Source organism: Scyliorhinus canicula, chromosome 8 (assembly GCF_902713615.1).
Source record: "Scyliorhinus canicula chromosome 8, sScyCan1.1, whole genome shotgun sequence".
NCBI lineage: Eukaryota > Metazoa > Chordata > Chondrichthyes > Carcharhiniformes > Scyliorhinidae > Scyliorhinus > Scyliorhinus canicula.
This window is the reverse complement of record NC_052153.1, coordinates 150,415,068-150,440,667: the sequence shown is the minus strand read 5'-3', so window position 1 is coordinate 150,440,667 and position 25,600 is coordinate 150,415,068. Positions and strand designations below refer to the sequence as shown.

At 45.3% G+C, this 25,600-nt stretch overlaps 1 protein-coding gene across 2 annotated transcripts in view; it reads right to left on the bottom strand.

Annotated features, from left to right (window-relative positions):
• LOC119970583 (isocitrate dehydrogenase [NADP], mitochondrial-like) overlaps positions 1-25,030 on the bottom strand; it is an 81,016-nt gene extending 55,986 nt beyond the window's left edge. Inside the window, exons 1-2 of one of the 2 annotated variants that reach the window (XM_038805424.1) lie at positions 24,861-25,030; positions 9,753-9,844 (exon numbers count right to left, since the gene is read on the bottom strand). In XM_038805424.1, the coding sequence (XP_038661352.1) occupies positions 9,753-9,844; positions 24,861-24,948 (180 nt within the window). In that variant the 5' untranslated portion in view covers positions 24,949-25,030. Of the gene's footprint in view, positions 1-9,752; positions 9,845-24,781 lie in introns of both variants that reach the window. The other variant, XM_038805426.1, reaches the window with a different exon arrangement.
• Between the last annotated feature and the right edge of the window lie 570 nt (positions 25,031-25,600).

Sequence of the window (25,600 nt, the reverse complement as noted above, 5' to 3'; positions counted from 1 at the left end):
GTGCCCGCAGCCAGCATGTGTGCAGGACGTTTCTCCAGCTGTAGCTCCTGGAAGCCTGGGTTTTGTAGGTGGAGCAGTAGCTGGGGACACTGTGGGGCATCCGCGAGGCACAGAGTATTGTGGATAGCACGTATAGAGAGGTGGTCATACCGGATGCTCAGACTCCACAGGCAGGAAGGGAATGGATGACCACCAGGCAGCGCAAGAGGACTAGGCAGGCAGTGCAGGAATCTCCTGTGTCCTTCCTGGTGCTAGGGTCAGGGGTGTTTCGGAGTGGCTACAGGACATTTTGGAGGGGAAGGGTGAACAGCCTGTGGTCATGGTGCACATCAGTACCAACGACATACGTGAAAAAAAAGTAAAAGCCAAATATACGGGCCGGGATTCACCGATGTCGCGGCCAAGTGTTGATGTCGGTGTCAACAGGCCTCCAGGCCCAGTAATTCTCCTGTTCTTCGGGGACTAGAATGGTGCTGGACTGTTGTGCGCTGCTATGGCACCGAAAGCCGGCCGACATGGCCAGTGCAGTCGCCGCATGCTCCTGACGTCAGTCTCTGCGCTGGTGCACGCACGTGGTTGCCGTATTCCCACCGGTGCATGCGCGTGGTGCTGTCTCCACGCTGGTGCGGAGCAACATGTCGCCGACCGAACAGCGGGCCAACGCTGCGGGAGGCAAATCCCCCCCCCAAACCAGGACGTCGACATCGGCCACGGGTCCGGGCTCCCGTTGGGTGGTACCAGGTCTGAACCACGGCGGAGAGACTCGGAGGGTGTTCGGCCCGTTGCATGCGGAGAACCGCCGCGGGGGCCTATTTCAGCGGACCCCTACTGGCGCTGCGGTGACCGCGTGGGTGTGATTGGTGACGATTCTCTGGTCACTGGAGAATCGGCGGCCCGACGCCGAGTGGCATTGCGGGATTCCCGCGCCCCTCCCCGCGATTCTCCGACCGCGCGGGGACTCGGAGAATCCCGGCCAGGGTGTTAGGAAGTAGGGCGGTATTTTCCTCTCCCGATAAAAATCGGGATGGCCGTCGCGAAATCGGCTGAGGTTCACGACGGCCTCGGGGCCCGCTCCCCGCACCTAATTCACCCCCACCCTGAGGGCTAGGAGCGGGCCTCCATCTTTCCTGGCCGTGACCTCGTCGCGCCAGAAATGACGCGCAAAACGGCGCATTTGTGAGGTCATCCGTGCATATGCGGGTTGCCGGTTCCAACCCGCGCATGCGCGGATGACTTCATCGCGCAGACGGCATGTACCACGCATGCGCGGTGTCCGTCTTTCTCCTCAGCCGCCCGGCAAGACGTGGCGGCTTGATCTTGCCGGGCGGCGGAGGGGAAAGAGTGCGTCTGTTTTGGACGCTGGCCTGATGATCAGTGGGCACCGATCGCGGGCCTGTACCCTCCCGAGCACAGTCGTGGTGCTCCCGTGCCAATCGGGCCCCTAGATGCCCCAAACGGGCATCTGGCGCCCGTCTCACGACGGCAGCGAGCAGGTGTGTTTGCTGCCGTGGTGAAACGGGCGTGAAGGGCCGGCCGCTCGGCCCATCGGGATCGGTGAATCGCCGTTCGCCGTGAAAAACGATGAGCGGCGATTTTTCCGAGCGGTGGGGGAGAATCGCTGGGGTTGCCAGGGGGGGCGTAAAAAATGTCGGGAGGCCCTCCCGCGATTCTCCCATGCCGCGTGGGGAGCGGAGAATTCTGCCCATGATCTCAGGATTACTACCAGTGCCATGTGTTCGCCAGAATAGAAATAGCAGGATATATTGGATGAATACGTGTCTAGAAAGATGGTGTAAGGGGATGGGTTTCGGATTCCTGGGACATTGGGACTGGTTCTAGGTGAGGTGGGACCAGTAGAAACTAGACATGTTTCACATGGGCAGGACCGGGAGTGATACCCTGGGGCAAGTGTCGTGGGGGGTTTAACTACAAATGGCAGAGGGATGGGAACCTAAGCAAAGTGACAAGGAAAAGAGCAATAACGACAGTAATAAAGTAAGAAGTCTTACAACACCAGGTTAAAGTCCAACAGGTTTGTTTCAAACACGAGCTTTCGGAGCACGGCTCCTTCTTCAGGTGAATGAAGGAGCCGTGCTCCGAAAGCTCGTGTTTGAAACAAACCTGTTGGACTTTAACCTGGTGTTGTAAGACTTCTTACTGTGCTCACCCCAGTCCAACGCCGGCATCTCCACATCATGGACAGTAATAAAAGAACAGTAAAATGCAAAAAATGGTAATCAAGGTCAAGCGGCAAATATGGCCATTGTACGAATAAAAGTTAGGATGAGTAAAAATGGCAAAAAGGTGAATCTAAAGGACTTTGTATTTTAACCCACGAAGCATTTGGAACAAGGTACTCAAACTGACGGCGCAAATCAAGGTAAGTGGATATGATCTCATCGCCATTACGGAGACATGGTTACAAGGAGATCAAAACTGGGAACTTAATATTCAGGAATATTTGACATATAAGAAAGGCAGGAGGAAAGGAAAAGGTGGTGGGATAACACTGTTAATAAGAGATTAAATGAGGACAGTTGTGAGAGACGATCTAGACTCGGATGATATAGAGTCCATTTGGGTGGAGATTAAAAAAAACAGCAAGGGAAAGAAGACATTGGTAGGAGTAGTGTATAGATCCCTACTGTAGGAAATTATATATATGAACGAATAATAGGAGCGTGTAAAAGGAATAGAGCAATAATTATGGGTGACTTTAATCTTCATGATCATTGTGGTAATTAAGTTGGAAAGGGTAGCTACAACAACAAATTCATAGAGTGCATTAGGGATAGTTTCCTAGAGCAATATGTCATGGAGCCAACCAGGGAACAGGCTATCTAGGATCTAGTAATGGGTCTATGAGACAGGTTTAATAAATGACCTCAGAGTAAAAGATCCCCTAGGAAGTAGTGATCATAACATGATAGCATTTAATATCAGTTTGGGAGTGTGAAAATTGGATCAGAAACAACTGTGTTTAACTTAAATAAAGGGAATTACAATGAAATGAGGATAGAGTTAGCTGAGGTGGCCCAGGTGGATAGATTAGCAGGAAAGATGGTATACATTTAAGGAGGTAATTCATGAATAAATATATCCCAGTAAGAAGATAAGATTCTAAGAGAGGGATTAAGTTGAAAGAAAAAGAATATAAGCAGGCAATGGTCAGTGATAGTCCCGAAGACTGGGATAAATTCAGAATCCTGCAAAGGAGGTCTAAAATGATAATGAAGAGAGAAAAAGTAAATGAGGGCACACAAGTGAGGAATATAAAAATGGACAATAAGAACTTCTTTAAATATATAAAAAGGAACAGAGGGGTCAAGATGAACACAGGCCCCTTAGAAAGTGTATCTAGGGAGATAGTTATGGGGAACAAAGAAACAGTGGAGGAGTTCAAAAGATATTTTGCATCCAAATTTATGGTGGAAGATACTTCAAACATCCCATTAACATTAAAGAATAGGGACAGCAATTAAATACCATCACTAAAGAAGTAATATTAGACAAACTAATGGGGCTATTGGCAGTTAAGTCGCCTGGCCCGGATGCCTTGCAGCCGAGGATCTCAAAATAAGTAGCTACAGAGTTAGTGGATGCATTGGTTGTAATTTTCCAAAACTTCTTGGATTCTGGAGAAATGTTGGAGGGTCGGAAAACTTCCAATCTGATACCCCTATTCAAGAAGGGAGGGAGGCAAAAAGCAGGTAACTTTATGCTGATTAGCCTACATCTATTGTTGGAAAAAATGTTGGAATCAATTATTAAGGAAATAATAGCAGCACTTTTGGAAAACCATAATCTAATCAAGCAGTCAGCATGGCTTCATGAAAAGGAGCTAGTGCCCGACGAATTTATTAAAGTTTTTTGAGGAAATCCCAACCAGAGTGGATAGAGAGGAACAAATCAAATGTTTTGTATTTGGACTTCCAGAAGGTGCCTCACAAAGGTTACCTCACAGAGGTAAAAGTTAAGATTCAAAACAGAGGTAAAATTAAGATTCAAAACAGAGGTAAAATTAAGATTCAAAACGGAGGTAAAAAACCCACCATAAGTGTACTTTACCTGAATGCTCGTAGTATTCGGAATAAAGTAAATGAGTTGATGGCACAAATCATCGTAAATGACTATGATTTAGTGGCCATTACTGAAACATGGTTAAAGGATGGTCACGACTGGGAGTTAAATATCCGAGGGTATCAAACTATTCGGAAGGACAGAGTGGATGGTAAGGGAGGTGGTGTTGCTCTGTTATTTAAGGATGACATCCGGGCAATAGTAAGGGATGACATCGGTGCTATGGAGGATAAGGTTGAATCCATTTGGGTGGAAATCAGGAATAGTAAGGCGAAAAAGTCACTGATAGGAGTAGTCTATCGGCCACCAAATAGTAACGATATGGTGGGGCAGGCAATAAACAAAGAAATAACTGATGCATGTAGAAATGGTACAGCAGTTATCATGGGGGATTTTAATCTACATGTCGATTGGTTCAACCAGGTCGGTCAAGGCAACCTTGAGGAGGAGTTTATAGAATGTATCCGCGATAGTTTCCTAGAACAATATGTAATTTAACCTACGAGGGAACAAGCGGTCCTAGATCTTGTCCTGTGTAATGAGACAGGATTGATTCATGATCTCATAGTTAGGGATCCTCTCGGAAGGAGCGATCACAATATGGTGGAATTTAAAATACAGATGGAGGGTGAGAAAGTAAAATCAAATACTAGTGTTTTGTGTTTAAACAAAGGAGATTACAAGGGGATGAGAGAAGAACTAGCTAATGTAGACTGGGAGCTAAGACTTTATGGTGGAACAGTTGAGGAACAGTGGAGAACCTTCCAAGCGATTTTTCACAGTGCTCAGCAAAGGTTTATACCAACAAAAAGGAAGGACGGAAGAAAGAGGGAAAATCGACCGTGGATATCTAAGGAAATAAGGGAGAGTATCAAATTGAAGAAAAAAGCATATAAAGTGGCAAAGATTTCTGGGAGATTAGAGGATTGGGAAATCTTTAGGGGGCAACAGAAAGCTACTAAAAAAGCTATAAAGAAGAGTAAGATAGAGTATGAGAGTAAACTTGCTCAGAATATAAAAACAGACAGTAAAAGTTTTTACAAATATATAAGACAAAAAAGAGTGGCTAAGGTAAATATTGGTCCTTTAGAGGATGAGAAGGGAGTTTTAATAATGGGAAATGAGGAAATGGCTGAGGAACTGAACAGGTTTTTTGGGTCGGTCTTCACAGTGGAAGACACAAATAACATGCCAGCGACTGATAGAAATGAGGCTATGACAGGTGAGGACCTTGAGAGGATTGTTATCACTAAGGAGGGAGTGATGGGCAAGCTAATGGGGCTAAAGGTAGACAAGTCTCCTGGCCCTGATGGAATGCATCCCAGAGTGCTAAAAGAGATGGCTAGGGAAATTGCAGATGCACTAGTGATAATTTACCGAAATTCACTAGACTCTGGGGTGGCCCCGGTGGATTGGAAATTAGCAAATGTGACGCCACTGTTTAAAAAAGGAGGTAGGCAGAAAGCAGGAAATTATAGGCCAGTGAGCTTAACTTCGGTAGTAGGGAAGATGCTGGAATCTATCATCAAGGAAGAAATTGCGAGGCATCTGGATAGAAATTGTCCCATTGGGCAGACGCAGCATGGGTTCGTAAAGGGCAGGTCATGGCTAACTATTTTAGTGGAATTTTTTGAGGACATTACCAGTGCAGTAGATAACGGGGAGCCGATGGATGTGGTATATCTGGATTTCCAGAAAGCCTTTGACAAGGTGCCACACAAAAGGTTGCTGCATAAGATAAAGATGCATGGCATTAAGGGTAAAGTAGTAGCATGGATAGAGGATTGGTTAATTAATAGAAAGCAAAGAGTTGGGATAAATGGGTGTTTCTCTGGTTGGCAATCAGTAGCTAGTGGTGTCCCTCAGGGATCCGTGTTGGGCCCACAATTGTTCACAATTTACATAGATGATTTGGAGTTGGGGACCAAGGGCAATGTGTCCAAGTTTGCAGATGACACTAAGATGAGTGGTAAAGCGAAAAGTGCAGAGGATACTGGAAGTCTGCAGAGGGATTTGGATAGGTTAAGTGAATGGGCTCGGGTCTGGCAGATGGAATACAATGTTGACAAATGTGAGGTTATCCATTTTGGTAGGAATAACAGCAAACGGGATTATTATTTAAACGATAAAATATTAAAGCATGCCGCTGTTCAGAGAGACTTGGGTGTGCTAGTGCATGAGTCACAGAAGGTTGGTTTACAAGTGCAACAGGTGATTAAGAAGGCAAATGGAATTTTGTCCTTCATTGCTAGAGGGATGGAGTTTAAGACTAGGGAGGTTATGTTGCAATTGTATACGGTGTTAGTGCGGCCACACCTGGAGTATTGTGTTCAGTTTTGGTCTCCTTACTTGAGAAAGGACGTACTGGCGCTGGAGGGTGTGCAGAGGAGATTCACTAGGTTAATCCCAGAGCTGAAGGGGTTGGATTATGAGGAGAGGTTGAGTAGACTGGGACTGTACTCGTTGGAATTTAGAAGGATGAGGGGGGATCTTATAGAAACATTTAAAATTATGAAGGGAATAGATAGGATAGATGCGGGCAGGTTGTTTCCACTGGCGGGTGAAAGCCGAACTAGGGGGCATAGCCTCAAAATAAGGGGAAGTAGATTTAGGACTGAGTTTAGGAGGAACTTCTTCACCCAAAGGGTTGTGAATCTATGGAATTCCTTGCCCAGTGAAGTAGTTGAGGCTCCTTCATTACATGTTTTTAAGGTAAAGATAGATAGTTTTTTGAAGAATAAAGGGATTAAGGGTTATGGTGTTTGGGCCGGAAAGTGGAGCTGAGTCCACAAAAGATCAGCCATGATCTCATTGAATGGCGGAGCAGGCTCGAGGGGCCAGATGGCCTACTCCTGCTCCTAGTTCTTATGTTCTTATGTTAAATGTTAAGATAAGAGATCATGTGTTCAAGATAATATATTGGCATGGATAGAAAATTGGTTAGTGGTCAGGAAACAGCGAGCGGGGATAATGGATTCTTTTTCAGATTGGCGACCTGTAACCAATGGGGTTTCACAGGGATCAGTGCTGGGACCGTATCTGTTCACAATATATATTAACGACTTGGAGAAATGAAGCAAACGTACTATAGCCAAATTTGCGAACAGCACAAAAATAGTTGGAAAGCCAAGTTACGAGAGGGATACAAACAGTTTGCAAAGAGATATTGATGGGTTAAGTAAATGGGCAAAAAGTAGGCAAATGGAGTGTACTGTGGGAAAATGTGAAGTTGTTCATTTTGGAAAGGTGAAGAAAAGGGCAGAGTGCTACTTGAATGGAGAAAAACTGCAACACAAAGGGACTGGGGGGGGGGGGGTACTTGTGCACAAAACACAGAAAGCTAGCTCACAGGTGCAGCAGGTAATCAGGAAGGTGAATGGAATGTTGGTCCTTATTTCAAGGGGATTGACATATAATGGGGAAGTCTTTTTTTCAACAGTACAAGGTGCTGATTTGACCATATTTGGAGAACAGAGCAGTTTTGGTCTCCTTATTGGAAGAAAGGTATTGGACATGATTTAATGAATGCAAAATAGAGTCCTGTTTTGGGCGCAGAGAGCAGGGTGTTTCTTGGCGCCTGCAGCACTGAGAACAACCCCGTTATCTCAGGGAACTCTCCCTTTTTTTTGGTTTCTGCGGGGAATGCCCCATCAAGGCCGCAATGACCTCATTTCAGCTTGTCAGTGCAGGAAGATGACTCGCAGATTGGGGCACAATTTTTAAATGTCGCCCTGATCTTCCAACTCCCCTCTGCATCCCCACAGCAGGCTCTGGAACCCCCCCCCCCCCCCCCACCCCCCCAAACTTACTGTCGGGGGGTCCTCGAGTGCCCTCCTTCACCCCACCTCTTAAGGGCAGGGAACTCCCGGGCCCAATCCCTGGCTCCCGAACACCCTGGCACCACCAGCCTGGCAAGGCTCCTGCCAGCCTGACAGTGCAACCTGGGCAACGTGGCAGTGCCAGGGTGGCACCGCTAGGGTGAAAGTTTCTCCCAGTGCCTTCGCAAATGACCGACTTCACGCATTTCGTACAATTGTAGAATTGTTACAACACAGAAGGGCACTGTTCAGCCCATCTTGTGCATGCTAGCTCTCTGGAGGAGCTGTCCAGCTAGTCCCACACCCCCATCTTTTTCCTGTAGGTCTACAATTTATTTTCGCCCCTTCACTCCACCATATGAAAGACCAGCACATAACAGAAGCACATCTCAGTCGCCTACCTCAGTGCTAACTAGACTAAGATGAGAAACTCTTTGGAGTTACTAGTCTAAAATAAAGTTCTGAGAGCAGGTTTGACCTATCCCCTGTCCTACCTTTGCGTCCCTTTGCAATAATTTGTATCCCTTAGGAGATAAAGAGGGGAGTAGAAACAAAATGGAATTTCAGACTCAAATTAAAAATTCAAATGACACTTTCTTTAATTGAGTCAAAGAGTCACTACTGCAATGATTGACTGTCCTGCTTGTGTGACACTGTCAGCGAAGAAAGGTACGTGCCATTATTCACAAATTAGATACTTGCACAAAGGCAACTTAAATTGATACAAAATGTAACACTGCTAAAAGCTGATACCCTGAACGTTTTGGTTGATTCCCCCCCTCCCCAATCCAGGAAGCAAATTGCAGCAAACAAGTTAATTCAGACTGGACCAGTTATCAAACCCTACTATCTCACCCAGTAACCAAGCTCAGTTCTGAAGAAGGCCCTTGACCTGAAACATGAACTATGTTTCTCTCTTCGCAGCTGCTGCCAGTCCGCTGGATATTTCCAACATTTTCTGGGGCATTTTCCCAATCAAGACTTTCAGGTAATGTTTCAGTGGTTAGCACTGCTGCCTCATTGCGCCAGGAACCTATGTTCACTTCTGGCCTTGGGTGACTGTCTGTGTGGAGTTTGCACTTTCTCCCTGGATCTGCGTGGGTTTCCTCCGGGTGCTCCGGTTTCCTCCCACAGTCCAAGGATGTGCTGGCCAGGTGGATTGGACATGATAATATTGCCCCTTTGTGTCCAGGGTTGTGCAGGTTAGGTGGTGTTACGGGAATAGCGCGGGGGAGTGGAACTTCTTAGGGTGCTCTTACAGAGGGTTGGTGCAGACTCGATGGGCCAAATGGCCTCCTTCTGCACTGCAGTGATTCTATGATTCAAGGCCTGCATGTCTGTGCTTCAAGCCATTGTGGGTATTCTTTATGTCTGTTAATATAGATACTGTGAAGTAATGAGAAATCCCTGTAAGCTGACATTGTAACATGTGCCATTACATTTTAAAAAAAGACTTGAGTTCACCGTGATAAATTGAGTCACATCAGATTAGCAAATAGTTAACAACGTTAGCCCTGGGCGGGAAAATTACTTGGTCAACAAGTGTTTAACTGGACACTATAACAGAGGGAAAAGTGGATTGGACATATAGGTTAATCACAATGTTCATCACCTCCACTAAATATAAATGATTTAGTATTGAAAAAGGATTTTTGACAGTAGCAAGAGCTCCTGCTGATTTCCGACTTTGTTACGCTATTAATGCTTCTTAGTGATTTTTTTAAACTTTCAGAAATAATCAGATGCAGTATTAAATGATTCTTGAAATCAGAACAAATCCTCTATTGAGGAGGAGAATGGCACAGAACATAAAGGATTTTCACTCATTTGAATTCTGTCCGTCACAATAACTACCTTTTCTTTAATAAAGCTCCATATCACTCTGGTCATTTCATCTCCATCCATTTCCACAACCGGATTTTCTGCTTTGATTCGTTTTTTGGCATCTGCAGACAAATAACAAAGAGACATCTTTCAATCACTTACTAAAATCTTTAATATCAAAGGAAGGCAACCTGTCTGTATGTATATGTGTGCAGACTGGAGAACTTGCATGTGTGCATACAGTCAAGTGCACATGTCTTTCATGTGTGTATACAGTCACATGCACATGTCTTGTATGTGAGTATAGAGTGTCCTGGGAGTGCCACTTTAAGAAAGGTTTTTGTCTTAATAATATGGAATAATATGATTAGGGACAGTCAGCATGGTTTTGAGAAGGGTAGGTCATGCCTCACAAACCTTATCGAGTTCTTTGAGAAGGTGACTGAACAGGTAGACAAGGGTAGAGCAGTTGATGTGGTGTATATGGATTTCAGTAAAGCGTTTGATAAGGTTCCCCACGGTCGGCTATTGCAGAAAATACGGAGGCTGGGGATTGAGGGTGATTTAGAGATGTGGATCAGAAATTGGCTAGTTGAAAGAAGACAGAGAGTGGTAGTTGATGGGAAATGTTCAGAATGGAGTTCAGTTACGAGTGGCGTACCACAAGGATCTGTTCTGGGGCCGTTGCTGTTTGTCATTTTTATAAATGACCTAGAGGAGGGCGCAGAAGGATGGGTGAGTAAATTTGCAGACGACACTAAAGTCGGTGGAGTTGTAGACAGTGCGGAAGGATGTTGCAGGTTACAGAGGGACATAGATACGCTGCAGAGCTGGGCTGAGAGGTGGCAAATGGAGTTTAATGTGGAGAAGTGTGAGGTGATTCACTTTGGAAAGAATAACAGAAATGCGGAATATTTGGCTAATGGTAAAATTCTTGGTAGTGTGGATGAGCAGAGGGATCTCGGTGTCCATGTACATAGATCCCTGAAAGTTGCCACCCAGGTTGATAGGGTTGTGAAGAAGGCCTATGGTGTGTTGGCCTTTATTGGTAGAGGGATTGAGTTCCGGAGCCATGAGGTCATGTTGCAGTTGTACAAAACTCTAGTACGGCCGCATTTGGAGTATTGCGTACAGTTCTGGTCGCCTCATTATAGGAAGGACGTGGAAGCTTTGGAACGGGTGCAGAGGAGATTTACCAGGATGTTGCCTGGTATGGAGGGAAAATCTTATGAGGAAAGGCTGATGGACTTGAGGTTGTTTTCGTTAGAGAGAAGAAGGTTAAGAGGTGACTTAATAGAGGCATACAAAATGATCAGAGGGTTAGATAGGGTGGACAGCGAGAGCCTTCTCCCGCGGATGGAGGTGGCTAGCACGAGGGGACATAGCCTTAAATTGAGGGGTAATAGATATAGGACAGAGGTCAGAGGTGGGTTTTTTATGCAAAGAGTGGTGAGGCCGTGGAATGCCCTACCTGCAACAGTAGTGAACTCGCCAACATTGAGGGCATTTAAAAATTTATTGGATAAGCATATGGATGATAAGGGCATAGTGTAGGTTAGATGGCCTTTAGATTTTTTCCATGTCGGTGCAACATCGAGGGCCGAAGGGCCTGTACTGCGCTGTATCATTCTATGTTCTATGTTCTATGTCTTATCACATGGCTACAGTGATGTCATTTTGTGGATGCGGCTGTGAGGCTTGTTTCACTTTCACTTTCAGTTTTGACTGCTGTGGACTGCAGACAGAGAAAATAAGTGTTTTGGCCTGTCTCTCTCCATTTTCATTTTAAAGAGTTGTTCCAGAAAAAAAACTATTGATCATAGCTACCTGCTTTGGAAACTTAAAAGATATAGTTTGCTTTCCGGAAGGGTTTAAACCTGCTGGTGAGACAGGGTCAGAATCTCAGTGAAAGCCAGTCTTATTCAAGTGAGAATGCAGAGTGATGGGCCATGCCCTTGAAAAGGGATTTTTGGTTTATGGGATTTTGTTTTTGAATTTAAACAGTTAAGGGGGATTTCATTAAGTGTTATACATAGATTACTATAGCTGGGCGGTGTCTTAATGTTTGCAATTGATAACCATTCTTGCCCTGTGTTTATATAACTAAGTTCTTAGAATAAATCTTGTTTGATTAAAGTATCTGGGAAGACTGTTGAATCACACCTGAAGTGGAGGCTCTTGTGCTCATCCTAGTCAAATTCAACAGAAAGGTTGTAGGTCAGGTGGACTTCATAATATACTTTGGAGTTTCTAAGCGCTTGCCCATAACAACAGTCAGGTGCACCTGTTTGGTAGGCAAAGGAACAGAAGAACAACATTATTGGGCTGTGAAATAAATCACTGTGGCATTCATTAGTGATTTATTTCACAGCCCAATACTAAGGTAGGCTTTTGTCATTCAGAATGCTCGTATAAACTTGACCAAGAGCCAAATTTTCAATCCTAAACTGCCACCTTAAGAGGAATTGTCACACAACGCTGGCAGAATGAGGTTAAATACATAACCAAGGCTATGGACATAAGTTGCAAGACTTTCCCAATAAAATTGAATCCAATGATAGATATAGGAAAGATTTTGGTTTCTAAATGTTACTCCAATCAATTCTACACATTTTGCATTTAAAGTATTATTTCAGTTGCAATCTCATGTGTCTGTACCACGTTAAAAAATATTATATCTACCAACTTCCAACATCAACTTTTTAAATTAAAAGATGCAATGACCACATTTATAATGGAAAATGCCAATGTAAACTTGTCACATTCAATTGTAACCTCCTGCCACTACAATTTATATCTCCCAGCTCATCAGCCTGTACTGCAAAGAACCAACTGTACTTACCTGCTTTCAAAATTACGTTTATCAAACATATATGAAAATAAGAGAATGTATGACTATGAATGGGCACCAAATTATGTCTGCCCGCACAGTCCAATTATTCCCTGCTCTCTAATCTCGTCTGGAATTTGCAGTCCTTTCCTAGAAAAGGGTCACCGTTCTGAATTGGACATAACATTCCAGATTTAGCGCAAGCGCAGAACAACAGGGAAGTCTTGAAATTGCGGCCTGTCATTTACTGCAGTTTCGATGGTGGTCCCAAGCTCCCAACCCCCTCAGAGCCAGAAATCAGTGAAATCAATTGATCTGATCCAAACTTTCTGCTCTCATATCACAATACAGTATCGCAGTTAAACGTTAAACCTTGGTCAATTAGGTCTAACTGGAGTTTATGTCAATCAGAGGAATAACTAGGAATGGACAGCTAATTTCACCCTGAAAAAAATTAGGAATATTGTTGCATGTTTCCATGCAGGGCAGCACGGTAGCACAGTGGTTAGCACAATCGCTTCACAGCTCCAGGGTCCCAAGTTCGATTCCGGCTTGGGTCACTGTGTGTGTGGAGTCTGCACATCCTCCCCGTGTGTGCGTGGGTTTCCTCCGGGTGCTCCGGTTTCCTCCCACAGTCCAAAGATGTGCAGGTTAGGTGGATTGGCCATGATAAATTGCCCTTAGTGTCCAAAATTGCCCTTAGTGTTGAATGGGGTTGCTGGGTTATGGGGATAGGGTGGAGGTGTTGACCTTGGGTAGGGTGCTCTTTCCAAGAGCCGGTGCAGACTCGATGGGCTGAATGGCCTCCTTCTGCACTGTAAATTCTATGAAATTATGATTCATCACTGGAACTTTTAATCTAGACTTTTTAAATAGTTAAACTTTTTTTAAATTACCATGATATTTCAGCTTCTACCTTCACCTCATGTGTATCTTTACTTCCCTCTGTAATATTTTGGAAAACATAATTTGATTTTGGTGCTTTTCCTTTCCTTATTGGCTGTCTGTGAGAATTCTTTAACGTGATTGCCTGCTTCGAGTGTTTGATGACATCACTGCAGCTGGGAATCCCCATTAAACTATGACACAATCAATTACATATCAAAAGGGTTACAGTTCTCATCACATAGATCAAACAATCTCTTAGCAAGAAGTCCTTGGAGGTCAGCCATCAGTACTCTTGCACAGACCAATATCTGAATTTATGCGCCTGGTATGCACAGCCTGCTATGGGCACTTATTATCGGTTGTCACACTTTTGCTGTACTACTTTGTTGATTGCAATGCCCAAAACAAATCTGAACGGAGAGATTGAAAATGGGCAAATCAAAAGTGACCATAAACAAACTAGAAAATTGCTAGTGAGAAATGACTCATTAGTTTAAACTGACTAACCCGGAGTGACCAGTCAAAAGAATACATCGATAACAAAAATCGAATTTACAAAGCTAGTGAAGTGAATCACTCAAAAAGCATTGAGAACAATGTGCATGTGCATGAGTTTTTCATTAATAGCTGAAATTTCTAATGCCCAAAATAAGATTAACAAAAGTACATATTTCACATAAACTACGTTTATTTACTGAATTGTCATTGAATACCTTCATTAAAGATTTGTTCAAAGCTTCTGCTTACTTTCAAAGCATAGGACTTGACTCGATACTCTTCCCTGGAAAGTTGAAGAGAGTTGGGCATTCAGAGCAAAAACAGTTTGCCGAATTTCCCAACATGCTCATGTGCATTTTGCAGAAATGCCCTGTATGCATCAGGAGCATTCTGAATTGATGCTATACAAAGATATGACAGTAACTGACTGGTCTGTCCAGCTTATCCCACAAACGCTAAATGTCTGGAGCAAAAAGAAATCTGTTCAGCTGGATATTTATACCTGTATTGATGTTTCAGTTTGATCTTTTGTCAGATGAACTCGATCTTGCTAGCCCAGTATCACAACTCCTTCGTCAGCATCTTCCAAAACCACCTTGAACGACTAAGTCAACAGATGCTTGGGAACACCACCACCTGCAAGTGCCTCTTCAAACCGCACACCTTGAAGATTTTGAACAATATTGCCGTTCCTTCACTGGATCAACCTGGAACTCACTGCCTAACAACAGTGGGTGCACCTACACCACATAGACTGCAGTGGTTGAAGAGGAGACTCACTGCCACCTTCTCAAGGGCAATTAGAGATGGGTAACAAAGAGTGGCCCTGCCCGTGATGCTCCCATTCCGTGAACCAATATATTAAAAAAAACACAACCATATCAGAAAGGATCATCAGCCTGAACTGGCAACATAGCCCCGCCTTGATTGACAGAAGCTACCCGTCTTACTGAGTGATTCCAGCATTTCCTCTTTTAATTGATATTGTCAGCTTCAACAGTATTAGCGACCCAGCATGCATAGGAAACACTTAAAACATGTTTAAACACTTCACAAAATACTTTTCACTGTACCTCGGTACACGTGACAATAAACAAATCCAACCCAACTTTTCGGGCCAATAATCACAGGTGGCCCTTCTGTGGCTGAACTGCAGTTTTGTTTGGCTGTCCTACCCCAGCAAGGTTCAACATGACATCAGCTGCCCCACAAGAGATTTGCTTCCATTTTGATCTGGCTGTGCTACAAAATGAATCGCAGCATATTAACATGGCACAGGGGACACCTTCAGAAGACAGAAATCCTAAACACCAGTTTGCTTTCTTAAAATAAAAGTAGATTCTTTTTTTGCATATTTCAACCACATGCAGTTATTAGTGAAACAACTCCTCTGAATGCCTGTGACATTCATTAGATGTTTAATGAGGTAGACTGAAGGTGGATACTGAGCTCTTTAACAATCACTAGTTTTGTGCCAGACAAAGTAACAAACTGTAACTGATACTGCGGCTGCTGCCAGAAGCCCACTCCATCAATGGAATCAACCTTTGCAGCAAAAAAATAAAACAGATGGCAATATGTGTCGAGGACTTGCGATTCAAGATAAAGAACTATTGTTGACATGTGGGAGGAGAGGAATGAGACCAATATACAACAGAAACTGGTAGAAGGAGGAAAAAGGAATGGCAAACAAAACTGGAACAAGAGAATTAGACAGTAGCGAGGAAGGGGAATGAATGATGGGACAGAATGAACAACAAATTTGAGGAAGAAATAAGAGAGAATTAGAGGGAACAGAGAAGCGGGAAAACACAATGAGTGTAAATCAACGAGCAGAAAGGATGAGTAAAAGAAATTAATACAATTTAAATTTCATGTAAATAGCTGGGGTGAAGACATGAGAAATCATACTGATGGGCTTTGCCCGAGATGATGGTCGTTGGATGGGGTCACTGCGGCAGAGGTACACAGCACGCCAGCTCTCACCCCGCTGAGATAAAGTGTCAGCCAGCCAATTAACAGCTGTCTGGTGGGGTTGCTGGTAAACAAACTGAGGCAGTCAGGAAGCCAGGCAGAGGCAGGGTGGGCACTCACCAAAGAGCAGCTATTGTTGGGTGGGTTAAAGAGCCATTGACCAAGTGCATCAGGGCAATGGAGAGACTACATCAGGAGGTCAGCATAGCCAATCATTAAAAAATTGCTGCAGACAGGGACTGCCACCAACTTTGAAAACCTCAGCCTGAAGTACTCAACATGACTGTTGACTCTTTATCAAGCTCTCTCCCTCCTCCCCTATTGGCACTGATTGAGAAGCAGCAATTGCCGCAGTACAATCACAGGTGACCTCGCGATTTGATGATGACTCCCTGCCTGCCCTCCTCGGAGACAAAACAGTGGATAGCTCCCCCTGGGAAGAGGCGGCATTGCATCAGACCAAGCAAACCTGGATGGAGTAGCAGAGGAGGTGGGTAAGCTATAAGGTTGGGCATAGGACCTAGCTACAGTGTCACAAAAGGGCGAACACTTTCCCCATTCTGCAAGGAAGAGTGAGGATCCTAACCCTCAATGTGAATAAACACTGATGGGAGGGTCTGTGTGTATTGTGTGTAGGGGATGCTAGCCAGGGACATGGATGAACGGAATCTGTGAAGCCAGAATGGCAACACAAGGAGCCTCGGCAACCTGCCTGACACTCGAGGGTTGGGATGTGATGGTGGGAAAGGTTGGATGGCATGGGAGGAGCACCGTGACGTGAAGAACCAGAACTTGTGGCAACCACCCATAGAAAGTTTATGGCACAGAAAAAGGCTCCCGAGTCTGCGCCGGCTGAAAAGTGAGCCACCTAGTTTAATGGGACTCCTACAGATATGGAACTCATCAGTATCTCACTATCTTCACAGTGATGGAGAGCCAACAACACACAAGAGAAAGAGGACAGGCAGAAGAGTGCTAACAAAAGTGGAAGAGGGCAATTTGGCGTGCCAACCAGCTTGGGGGGGGGGGGGGGGGGGGGGGGGGTGCTGAGTTGGGGATGGAGTATGGCTGGGACAGGGGAAGAGGTTGAGTAAGAGTATGGCAGTGGCTGGCTACACATCATTCTGTAATTTTCGTGATTTGTGAAAGGTACCTATCTGAGATACAGTGATCTCGGCTCACTTCATCTGCAGTGTTGCGGGATACTCACCTTTGTGTTCTCTTCAACAGATCAATCATCAGCCCAAGCAATCACCATCCTCAAGGTTTCTACATTGACCAATGAGGAACAGGAAGGGATCTCAGTGGTTGCATCATCACATCCTTGCTCCAAAGTACTGTACACACCCCTGTCAGCATCAACAGGGCCGAGGTGGAGATGGTTAGCAGTTTCAAATTCCTATGGGTGCACATCACCAAAAATCTGTCCTGGTCCACTCACGTCGACGCTATCACCAAGAAAGCACAACAGCGCCTATACTTCCTCAGGAAACTAAGGAAATTCGGCATTTCCACATTAACCCTTACCAACTTTTACAGATGCACTATAGAAAGCATCCTATCGGGCTGCATCACAGCCTGGTATGGCAACTGCTCGGCCCAGGACCGCAAGGAACTTCAGAGAGTTGTGAATACCGCCAAGTCCATCACACGAACCTGCCTCCCATCCATGGACTCCATCTACACCTCCCGCTGCCGGGGAAAAGCGGGCAGCATAATCAAGGATCCCTCCCACCCGGCTTACTCACTTTTCCAACTTCTTCCATCGGGCAGGAGATACAGAAGTCTGAGAACATGCATGAACAGACTCAAAAACAGCTTCTTCACCACTGTCACCAGACACCTAAATGACCTACTGACCTCATTAACACTACCCTCTGTATGCTTCATCCGATGCCAATGCTTATGTAGTTACGTTGTATATCTTGTGTTGCCCTATTATGTATTTTGTTTAATTCCCTTTTCTTCCATGTACTGAATGATCTGTTGAGCTGCTTGCAGAAAAATACTTTTCACTGTACCTCGGTACACGTGACAATAAACAAATCCAATCCAATCCAATCCTCCTGTCAGCTTGGATACTAGCACCTTGTTGCATATTCGTGCATTGCCAAAAAAGATAGCACCAACTGTTTTAAGCACCACACAATCGCCACACCAGTTGATGGAGGTGGTGACAGTCCAGCCTCTGACACTTGGAGGAGTGTAGGGATGTTCAGGAAGAGGCTTGGTCCCAGGCACATGATGAGCCCCAGAGTCATCGGGTATAAGGCAGCAGATTTTGGATGCGATGAAGATCTGAAAATTCCAGAGGGAATCAGCTATATGCATTTGGTGGCTCCTTTTAGGGTATTTTTGATGATGACAGTGTCTTCTGTGCCCCTCTGCCAGTGACACCATTGCCTCAGGGTGCGAGAAGAAACTTCTGCTATTGGGCAGGAGTCAGTTACAAAGCCATGGCCCTCAAGGTCAGGGGACCAGGGAAAGCCTGCCAATGTCATTCAGGCCAACGGGGCTTCAAGGTCAGCATCCTGCCTCCAGCGCTGCTGGAAGTGAAAGGGGATCACCACGGTGCAACCTGATGGGTTGCTGACAGAAAGATGTGGCTGAGCCTGGCGTAGAAATACACCTTCAGAGCTACAGGCATCAGAAGGCCACCCAAACAATGTCAGCTTTTTGCCCTTGCAAGCATCTTAGAAATAAATGTGACTGCCTCGCTGAAGAGCTACAGCTACCGAAGAGACTGGCGCTGTGAAATATGGAGGCAAATTGAGCCCACTGGTACAGCCTGTCTTCAGGGGAAGCTCTTCTACTTGGACAGACCAGCACATAGTACTCTCTTCTTCAGAAGCAGTCATATTGGACTCAAATGTTAACTCTTATTCTCTCTCCACAGATGCAGAGAGCTGCTGTGCTTTTCCAGCACTTTGTTTTTATTTCAGTTCGCCTGAATCTGCAGTATTTTACTTTTACTCTCTTGGCGTTTTCTGCCCCTTCCGCTTCCCCATGCGCTGCAACTGGCTGCCTAGCAGGGCACTGCAGTCCTGCGTAGCAGCACTCCACGCCCTCTCCATTTCCTTCTCGCTTGATAACCTCCGTTGGATTGCACTATTAGCTTCCCCTGTAAAGGTCGCTTCTGTAGCATATATCCTGAATGCAAGTTCCCAAAACTGTCAGCATTCGGAATCTTCACACAGAATGAATCAATGGTACTTTACTAATGGTGCAGTATCCCAGAGAAGACACTCAGCTGTCACAGAGGACATTTCAGGCATCTTCATTGGGAATAAAATGTAGCAATGTTTGTGTTGGAGAAAGGACATGTTGTTGGCAGGAGCACCAACATCTGTCTCTGCAGCATGCATCTCGTGTCATTGATGTTTGTCCTATGCAGACAACACCAGGATTGATGCTGTACAGTTTCCATATAAGAAATTTTTACTATATTAAATCATTTTCCGATCATAAACCTTCAATTTGAAATTTTTAGCCTTGAGAGCCTTCTTTTTTAGGAACATTTCTTCGATATCCTATGCATGTTTCCTAATTATCAAAAGCTAGATACTATAGGCGCGATTTAACTAAATGGGAGCAAAGTACCGGAGCTAGTACGTTTAGCACCGTGTTTCCCGGTGCTCACAGCTCACAGCACCGGGAAACACAAGGCTATAAAACACGACTTGCGTTTGCGGAGGGGTCTCAACATGGAATGCGACATAGTCCCATTTTGTACAATGAGAAGGTCTGCTCGCCAGAACTCCTCAGCGTAGCAAGAGCTCGGGACACCTTTTTAAACGCCGTCCCGATCTCCAAAACCCCCTCCAAGCCCCAACGCACTATGGGAGGCTCTACAATCTTCCCTGTTTCCTACCCCCCACCCCCCCCCAAAACACCGGACACCCCTGGCCCAATCGTACCTGCGCAAATGCCAGCTTGCCACTTGGGCACCTTAGCAGTTCCAGGCTGACACCCAGATGGCACTGCCAGGGTGCCAGGCTGGAAGTGCCATGGCGCCACCCTGCCCAAAAGGCATGCACGTGGGGTCTCCGATCTCTTGGGAGACCCCCACGAGTGCCATTCTGTGTGGTGCCAGTTTGTGGAGGCCAGTACTGAATGGCTCTTTCTGATGTCTCAGAGGCGAGGGAGATTGATCCCACATCTCAGGTAACTCAGGAATCTGCACATTACACAGTGAGACTAGCTGTCCTGCTTTAATATGCAGATTTGCTAAGAAGTGATCCCACCCACAATGGACGGGATTCACATCACAACGTCGGGCGAGATTGAGTTAGATCACGAGACGTTGTGAGCTGGGTAGATGGCGGGAGCGCGGGTTGAATTTTGGATTCAATTTGCCAAATTTCCCTGAATTCCATGGGATCTTACTTTCTTCATCAGTCTCCCATGTGTGACATTGTTAAAAGCCTTCATGAAGTCTATGTAGACTACATCAACTACACTGTCCTCGTCAAATACCAAGTCACCCTCTCAACAAAATTCAATAAAATTAACTAGACATGATCTCCCCTTGACAAAGCTATGCTGACTATCCTTGATTAATCCTTGCCTCTCCAAATGGAAATTAATTCTGTCCCTCAAAACTTTTTCCAATAATTTCCGTACCATTGATATTAGACTCACTGGCCTGCAATTACCTGTTTTTTCCCTCCTGCCCTTCTTGAATAATTGTACTATGTTAGCTGTCCTCCAATCCTCTGGCACCTCACTGGTGGCCAGAGCGGATATGAAAATTTATATCAGAGCCCCTGCAATCACCTCTCTAGCCTTACACAGCAGCCAAGGATACATCTCATCTAAGCCTGGGAATGTATCCACTTTTAATCCTGCTAAAACTGCTAACACCTCATCCCTTTCAATGCTAATCTGTCCCCCTCCGCGCTTCCTATACCTACACCATCCTTCTCCACAGTGAACACAGATGCAAAATACTTATTTAATACCTGGCCTACCTCTTCACAGATTGCCACTTTGGTCCCTAATGCGCTCTTCTCTGATGTGGATGTTTCTACAAGTAGCAGCTCCCGGGCTATTTTTGGCCAGATCCAGAAATATACATGGAAAATAGAAGCAGAAGGAGGCCAAATGGCCCTTCAAACCTGCTCCGCCATTCATTATGATCATGGCTGATCATCAGGTTCAATACCCTGATCCCGCCTTCCCCCCACATCGCTTTATTCCTTTAGCCCCAAGAGCTATATCTAATTCCTTCTTGAAATTACACAATTTTTTGGCCTCAACTACTTTCTGTGGTCGTGAATTCCACAGATTCACCACTCTCTGGGTGAAGAAATTTCTCCTCACCTCAGTCCTAAAATGTTTACCCCTTATCCTCGAACTATGACACCTACTTCTGGACTTCCTCCAACCCCCACCCCCCCCCCCGCCTCCGCCCCCCAGCCCCCACCGCCATCGGGAACATTCTTTCTGTATCTACCCTGTCTAATCCTGTTAGAATTTTATAAGTTTCTATGAGATCCCGTCTCATTCTTCGAAACTCTCATGAACATAACCCTAACCGATTTAGTCGCTCCTCATATGATAGTCTCACCACCCAGGAATCATATTATAACTTGCCTTTCCCTAATTCAGAACCTTTATTTCCAATCCCATCTTTGTCCTTTTCCACAAGTACCTTAAAACTTACCGAGTTATGGTCACTATCACTGAAATGCTCCCCCAATGACACTTTTACCACTTGCTCAGCTTCATTTTCTAAAATCAGGTGAAGTACTGCTTCCTCCCTTGTAGGACTTTCTGTCTGCTCAAAACGCTCTCCTGGATGCATCTTAAGAATTCCACCCCTTCTAAGCCTTTCATACTTTTCCTATCCCAATTAATATTGGGGAAGTTAAAAATCCCCTACTATTGTTGCCCTATTGTTTTTAGACTTCTCTGTGATTTTCCGACACATCTGCTTGTCTATCTCTCCCCGACTGTCTAGGGGCCTACATTATACTCACAGCAATGTAATTTCCCCCTTTTTGTTTTTAAGTTCTACCATGTGATCACAATTGAGGACCTGCTAAGTTATCACCCCTCCTCACTGCAGTAATTGACTCCTTGATCAATATTGCCCCCCAGTCTCACCTCAAGATTCTATACCCAGTAATATTGATCTGCCAATCCTACCACTGCCTCAAACCATGTCTCTGTATTGTAATAATATCATACACCCATGTGTTAATCAACACCCTCAGTTCATCAGCCTTCCCTGTAAGACTCCTTGCATTAAGATGCCATCTAGCCTTGCCATATTCCCTTAACATGCTTATCCTTGCTCTGCCTTCCAGACTGACTTTTTTCTTCAATACTTAGCTGTGCATCACCCCCTGCTATTCCTTCACTCTGTACTCCATATCCCTGCCAAATTAGTTTAGCTCCCCCCCCCCCCCCCATAGCACGAGCAAACCTCCCCACAAGGATGTAGGTCCCATTCAGGTGCACCCATTTGACTTGCACAGGTCTCACCTTCCCCAGGAACGTTTCCAGTAATCCAGAAATCTAAAGCCCTCCCTCTTGCACCATCTCTTCAGCCTCGCATTCATCTGCTCCACCCTCCTATTCCTTTACTCACTAGTACATGGCATTAGGAGTAATCCAGAGATTATAACCTTTGAGGTCCTGCTTTTCAATCTGTGACCTCGCTCCCTAAATTCCTGTTGCTCTACCTCATCCCTCTTTCTACCTATGTCGTTGCTAACAATGTGAACCACGACTTCAGATTGTTCACCCTTTCAGAATGCACTGCAGCCGTTCAGTTACATCTTTGATCCTGGCACCAGGGAGGCAACGCATCATCCTGGAGTCATGTCTGCAGCTGCAGAACTGTCTGTCTGCACCCCTCATTATTGAGTCTCCTACCACTGCTCTCCCATTCTTACTCCTTCCCCACGTGCAGCTGAGCAGAAGACAAAAAGATAAAAGGGTGACAAAAACTGCAAAGAAATACAATCAGAGAGAAAAAAAATAATCTCAACAAGAAAAAGATGGCAGACATGTTTGCTGTGATGTTTCAGAGAGGAACTCTGTGGAACTGTTCATAGGTTAGATCACCAATTCTCCAAAATAGAAAGACTTCTTTTGCATAGCATCTTTCACTGCCTCAGCCTGTCCCAAATTGCTTTACTGCCAATGAAATAGCTTTTCTGAAGTGAAGTCAGGTTGAAATATAGAAAACATGGCAGCCATTTTGCGCACACACACACACACACACAGCAAGTTTCCACAAACAGCAACGTACATGTCCAGATAATCTGTTTTGAGGATGTTGATTTGATTGAACACCAGGACTAACTCCCCTGTTCTTCCTCATAGTATCTGCAGAATCACAGAATCTACAATACAGAAGGCCATTCGGCCCATCGAGTCTGCACCAGGCCTTGGAAAGCGCACCCTAATTAAACCAATGCCTACTCCCTATCCCCGTAACCCCACCCAAACTTTTTGGACACTAAGGGCAATTTAGCATGGCCAATCCACCTAGCCTGCACATTTTTGGTTGTGGTCGGGAGCACCTGGGGGAAACCCACACAGACACGGGCAGACTCCGCACAGACAGCGACCCAAGCCGGGCATTAAACCTGGTGCCCTGGCGCTGTGAAGCAACAGTGCTAACCACCGTGCTACCTGGCCGCCTCGAGATCATTGATGTTCACTTGAGGGAGCTGACTGAACCTTGGTTTAAGATTTTATCCAAAAGACAGCACATCTAACAATGCAGCACTCTCAGTGTCATAGAACAGTACAGCACAGAACAGGCCCTTCGGCCCACGATGTTGTGCCGACCACTTATCCTAATCTACGATCAACCAACCTACACCCCTTCAATTTACTGCTGTCCATGTGCCTGTCCAAGAGTCGCTTAAATGTCCCTCATGACTCTGATTCCACCACCTCTGCTGACAGTGCATTCCATGCACCCACCACTCTCTGTGTAAAGAACCTACTCTGACATCTCCTATACCTTCCTCCAATCACCTTAAAATTATGTCCCCTCGTGGCAGCCATTTCTGCCCTGGGGAAAAGTCTCTGGCTATCTACTCTATCTATGCCTCGCATCACCCTGTACACCTCTATCAAGTCACCCCTCTTCCCTCTTCTCTCCAGTGAGAAAACTGAAGCCATGCGATAAGACAAAAATATTTCTTAAAGTAACACTTCCATGACACAAAATATTAGCCTTGATGGAACTCTCCTGTTTATTAGTTATAAAAAATATCAGATGTGGAAACAGTGGATTGACAGTAAAGAATCATTTGATTGAGTAATGAAGAATGAAGAGTTTTCTTTCCCACTTTCCAATTGATGCAAGGCTGGACATTTTAGACGATCAATGGCAGGGAGGTGAAATTTGGTTACTGGATATTGTGTAATGAAACATCCTGGAATAAATTGAGAGTTAACAATCCCATTCATGGTATGCAAAGAACCCAGCGGCCTAATTGAGTATTTTACAGCACACGTTTGTGGGTGAATGGTATTACAAACGTAGACACAGGAATTTGGAATGCGTAAAACCCCAATTCACAAAGTGTTGACAAAAGCATGGCACAAGGGCTAAGATTTTTTTTGAAAAAGGAGATATGCATATAGGGGGATTTTTCAACAAAACTGCTTTAACTCAGTTGTGCATTGAACCATAATGGACCATTGCGACAAGTTAGATTCCTGCACAGCAGGTCCGCAGCCACCACTGGCATCGTTCTGGGACTCCTGGAAGAAGCATCTTTTCTGAATTGAATGCTCTCGCAGCGTGCAATCTGACCCGAAATTACATTAGAAATCTAATAATAACGAACAAATGATAAACCTGCCAACAACAACGCCGGCAACCCAGCTCAAGGCAGACCTTTGTGTGCAAGCCGTCACGTTGCAAAAGCGGGGCTAAAGTTTCGGAGTTAATTGTGAATGGTTTCAGGCTGACTCACAGTCTCTTCGCTGGGCAGTGCAGACACTGGGGAGGCTCCGGGAGCCGCCGCCGACTAAAGAAGGCACAATCTTTAACAAACCCGCCATCCCTCTCTTTCTTTCTGGCTCTGACTCCACAAGAGAGGCTCTGATGTGGGAGCAGGAAGGGAGCAGCACGCAAGCAGCGTGCAGGCGGCCGCCAACGTGCTCCCATTGGATTTGTGAGTGAGAGTAAATCTCACCCAGCCGGCAATGCGGGGATACACCCACACACACACAGACAGCATTGTTCCCAAAGATTATCAGCACAACCCAGCCTCTATTTACAGAGAGGGCTGGAATCTCCATTCAAAGATTGCTTTGTAAAATGAATGGCGAATTCAGCGGCGAGTGACAGAAGGTTACATTTCTTCCCAGAGACTGCCTGCCAATTATCATCGGGTTTCCTTCCCAAATTGGATTCCTTGCCCGAATGGTCTTATCTCTGAAAAACACTCGTTTAAATTAGGACAACGGAGGAGCGGGACACTTCCCAGGAAAACGTCCAAACATAGAACCATAGAAATGATACCGCACCGAAGGAGGCCCTTCAGCCCATCTTGTCCGTGCCAGCCCGAGGATACCCAGGTCCCTCTCTAATTCCACCTTTCTGCATCCGGCCCATAGCTCACAGCAGTTAAGCTGCAGATCCAGATACTTTTTAAAAGAGTTTAGGGTCTCTGCCTCCATCACCAACTCAGGCAGTGAATTCCAGACACCT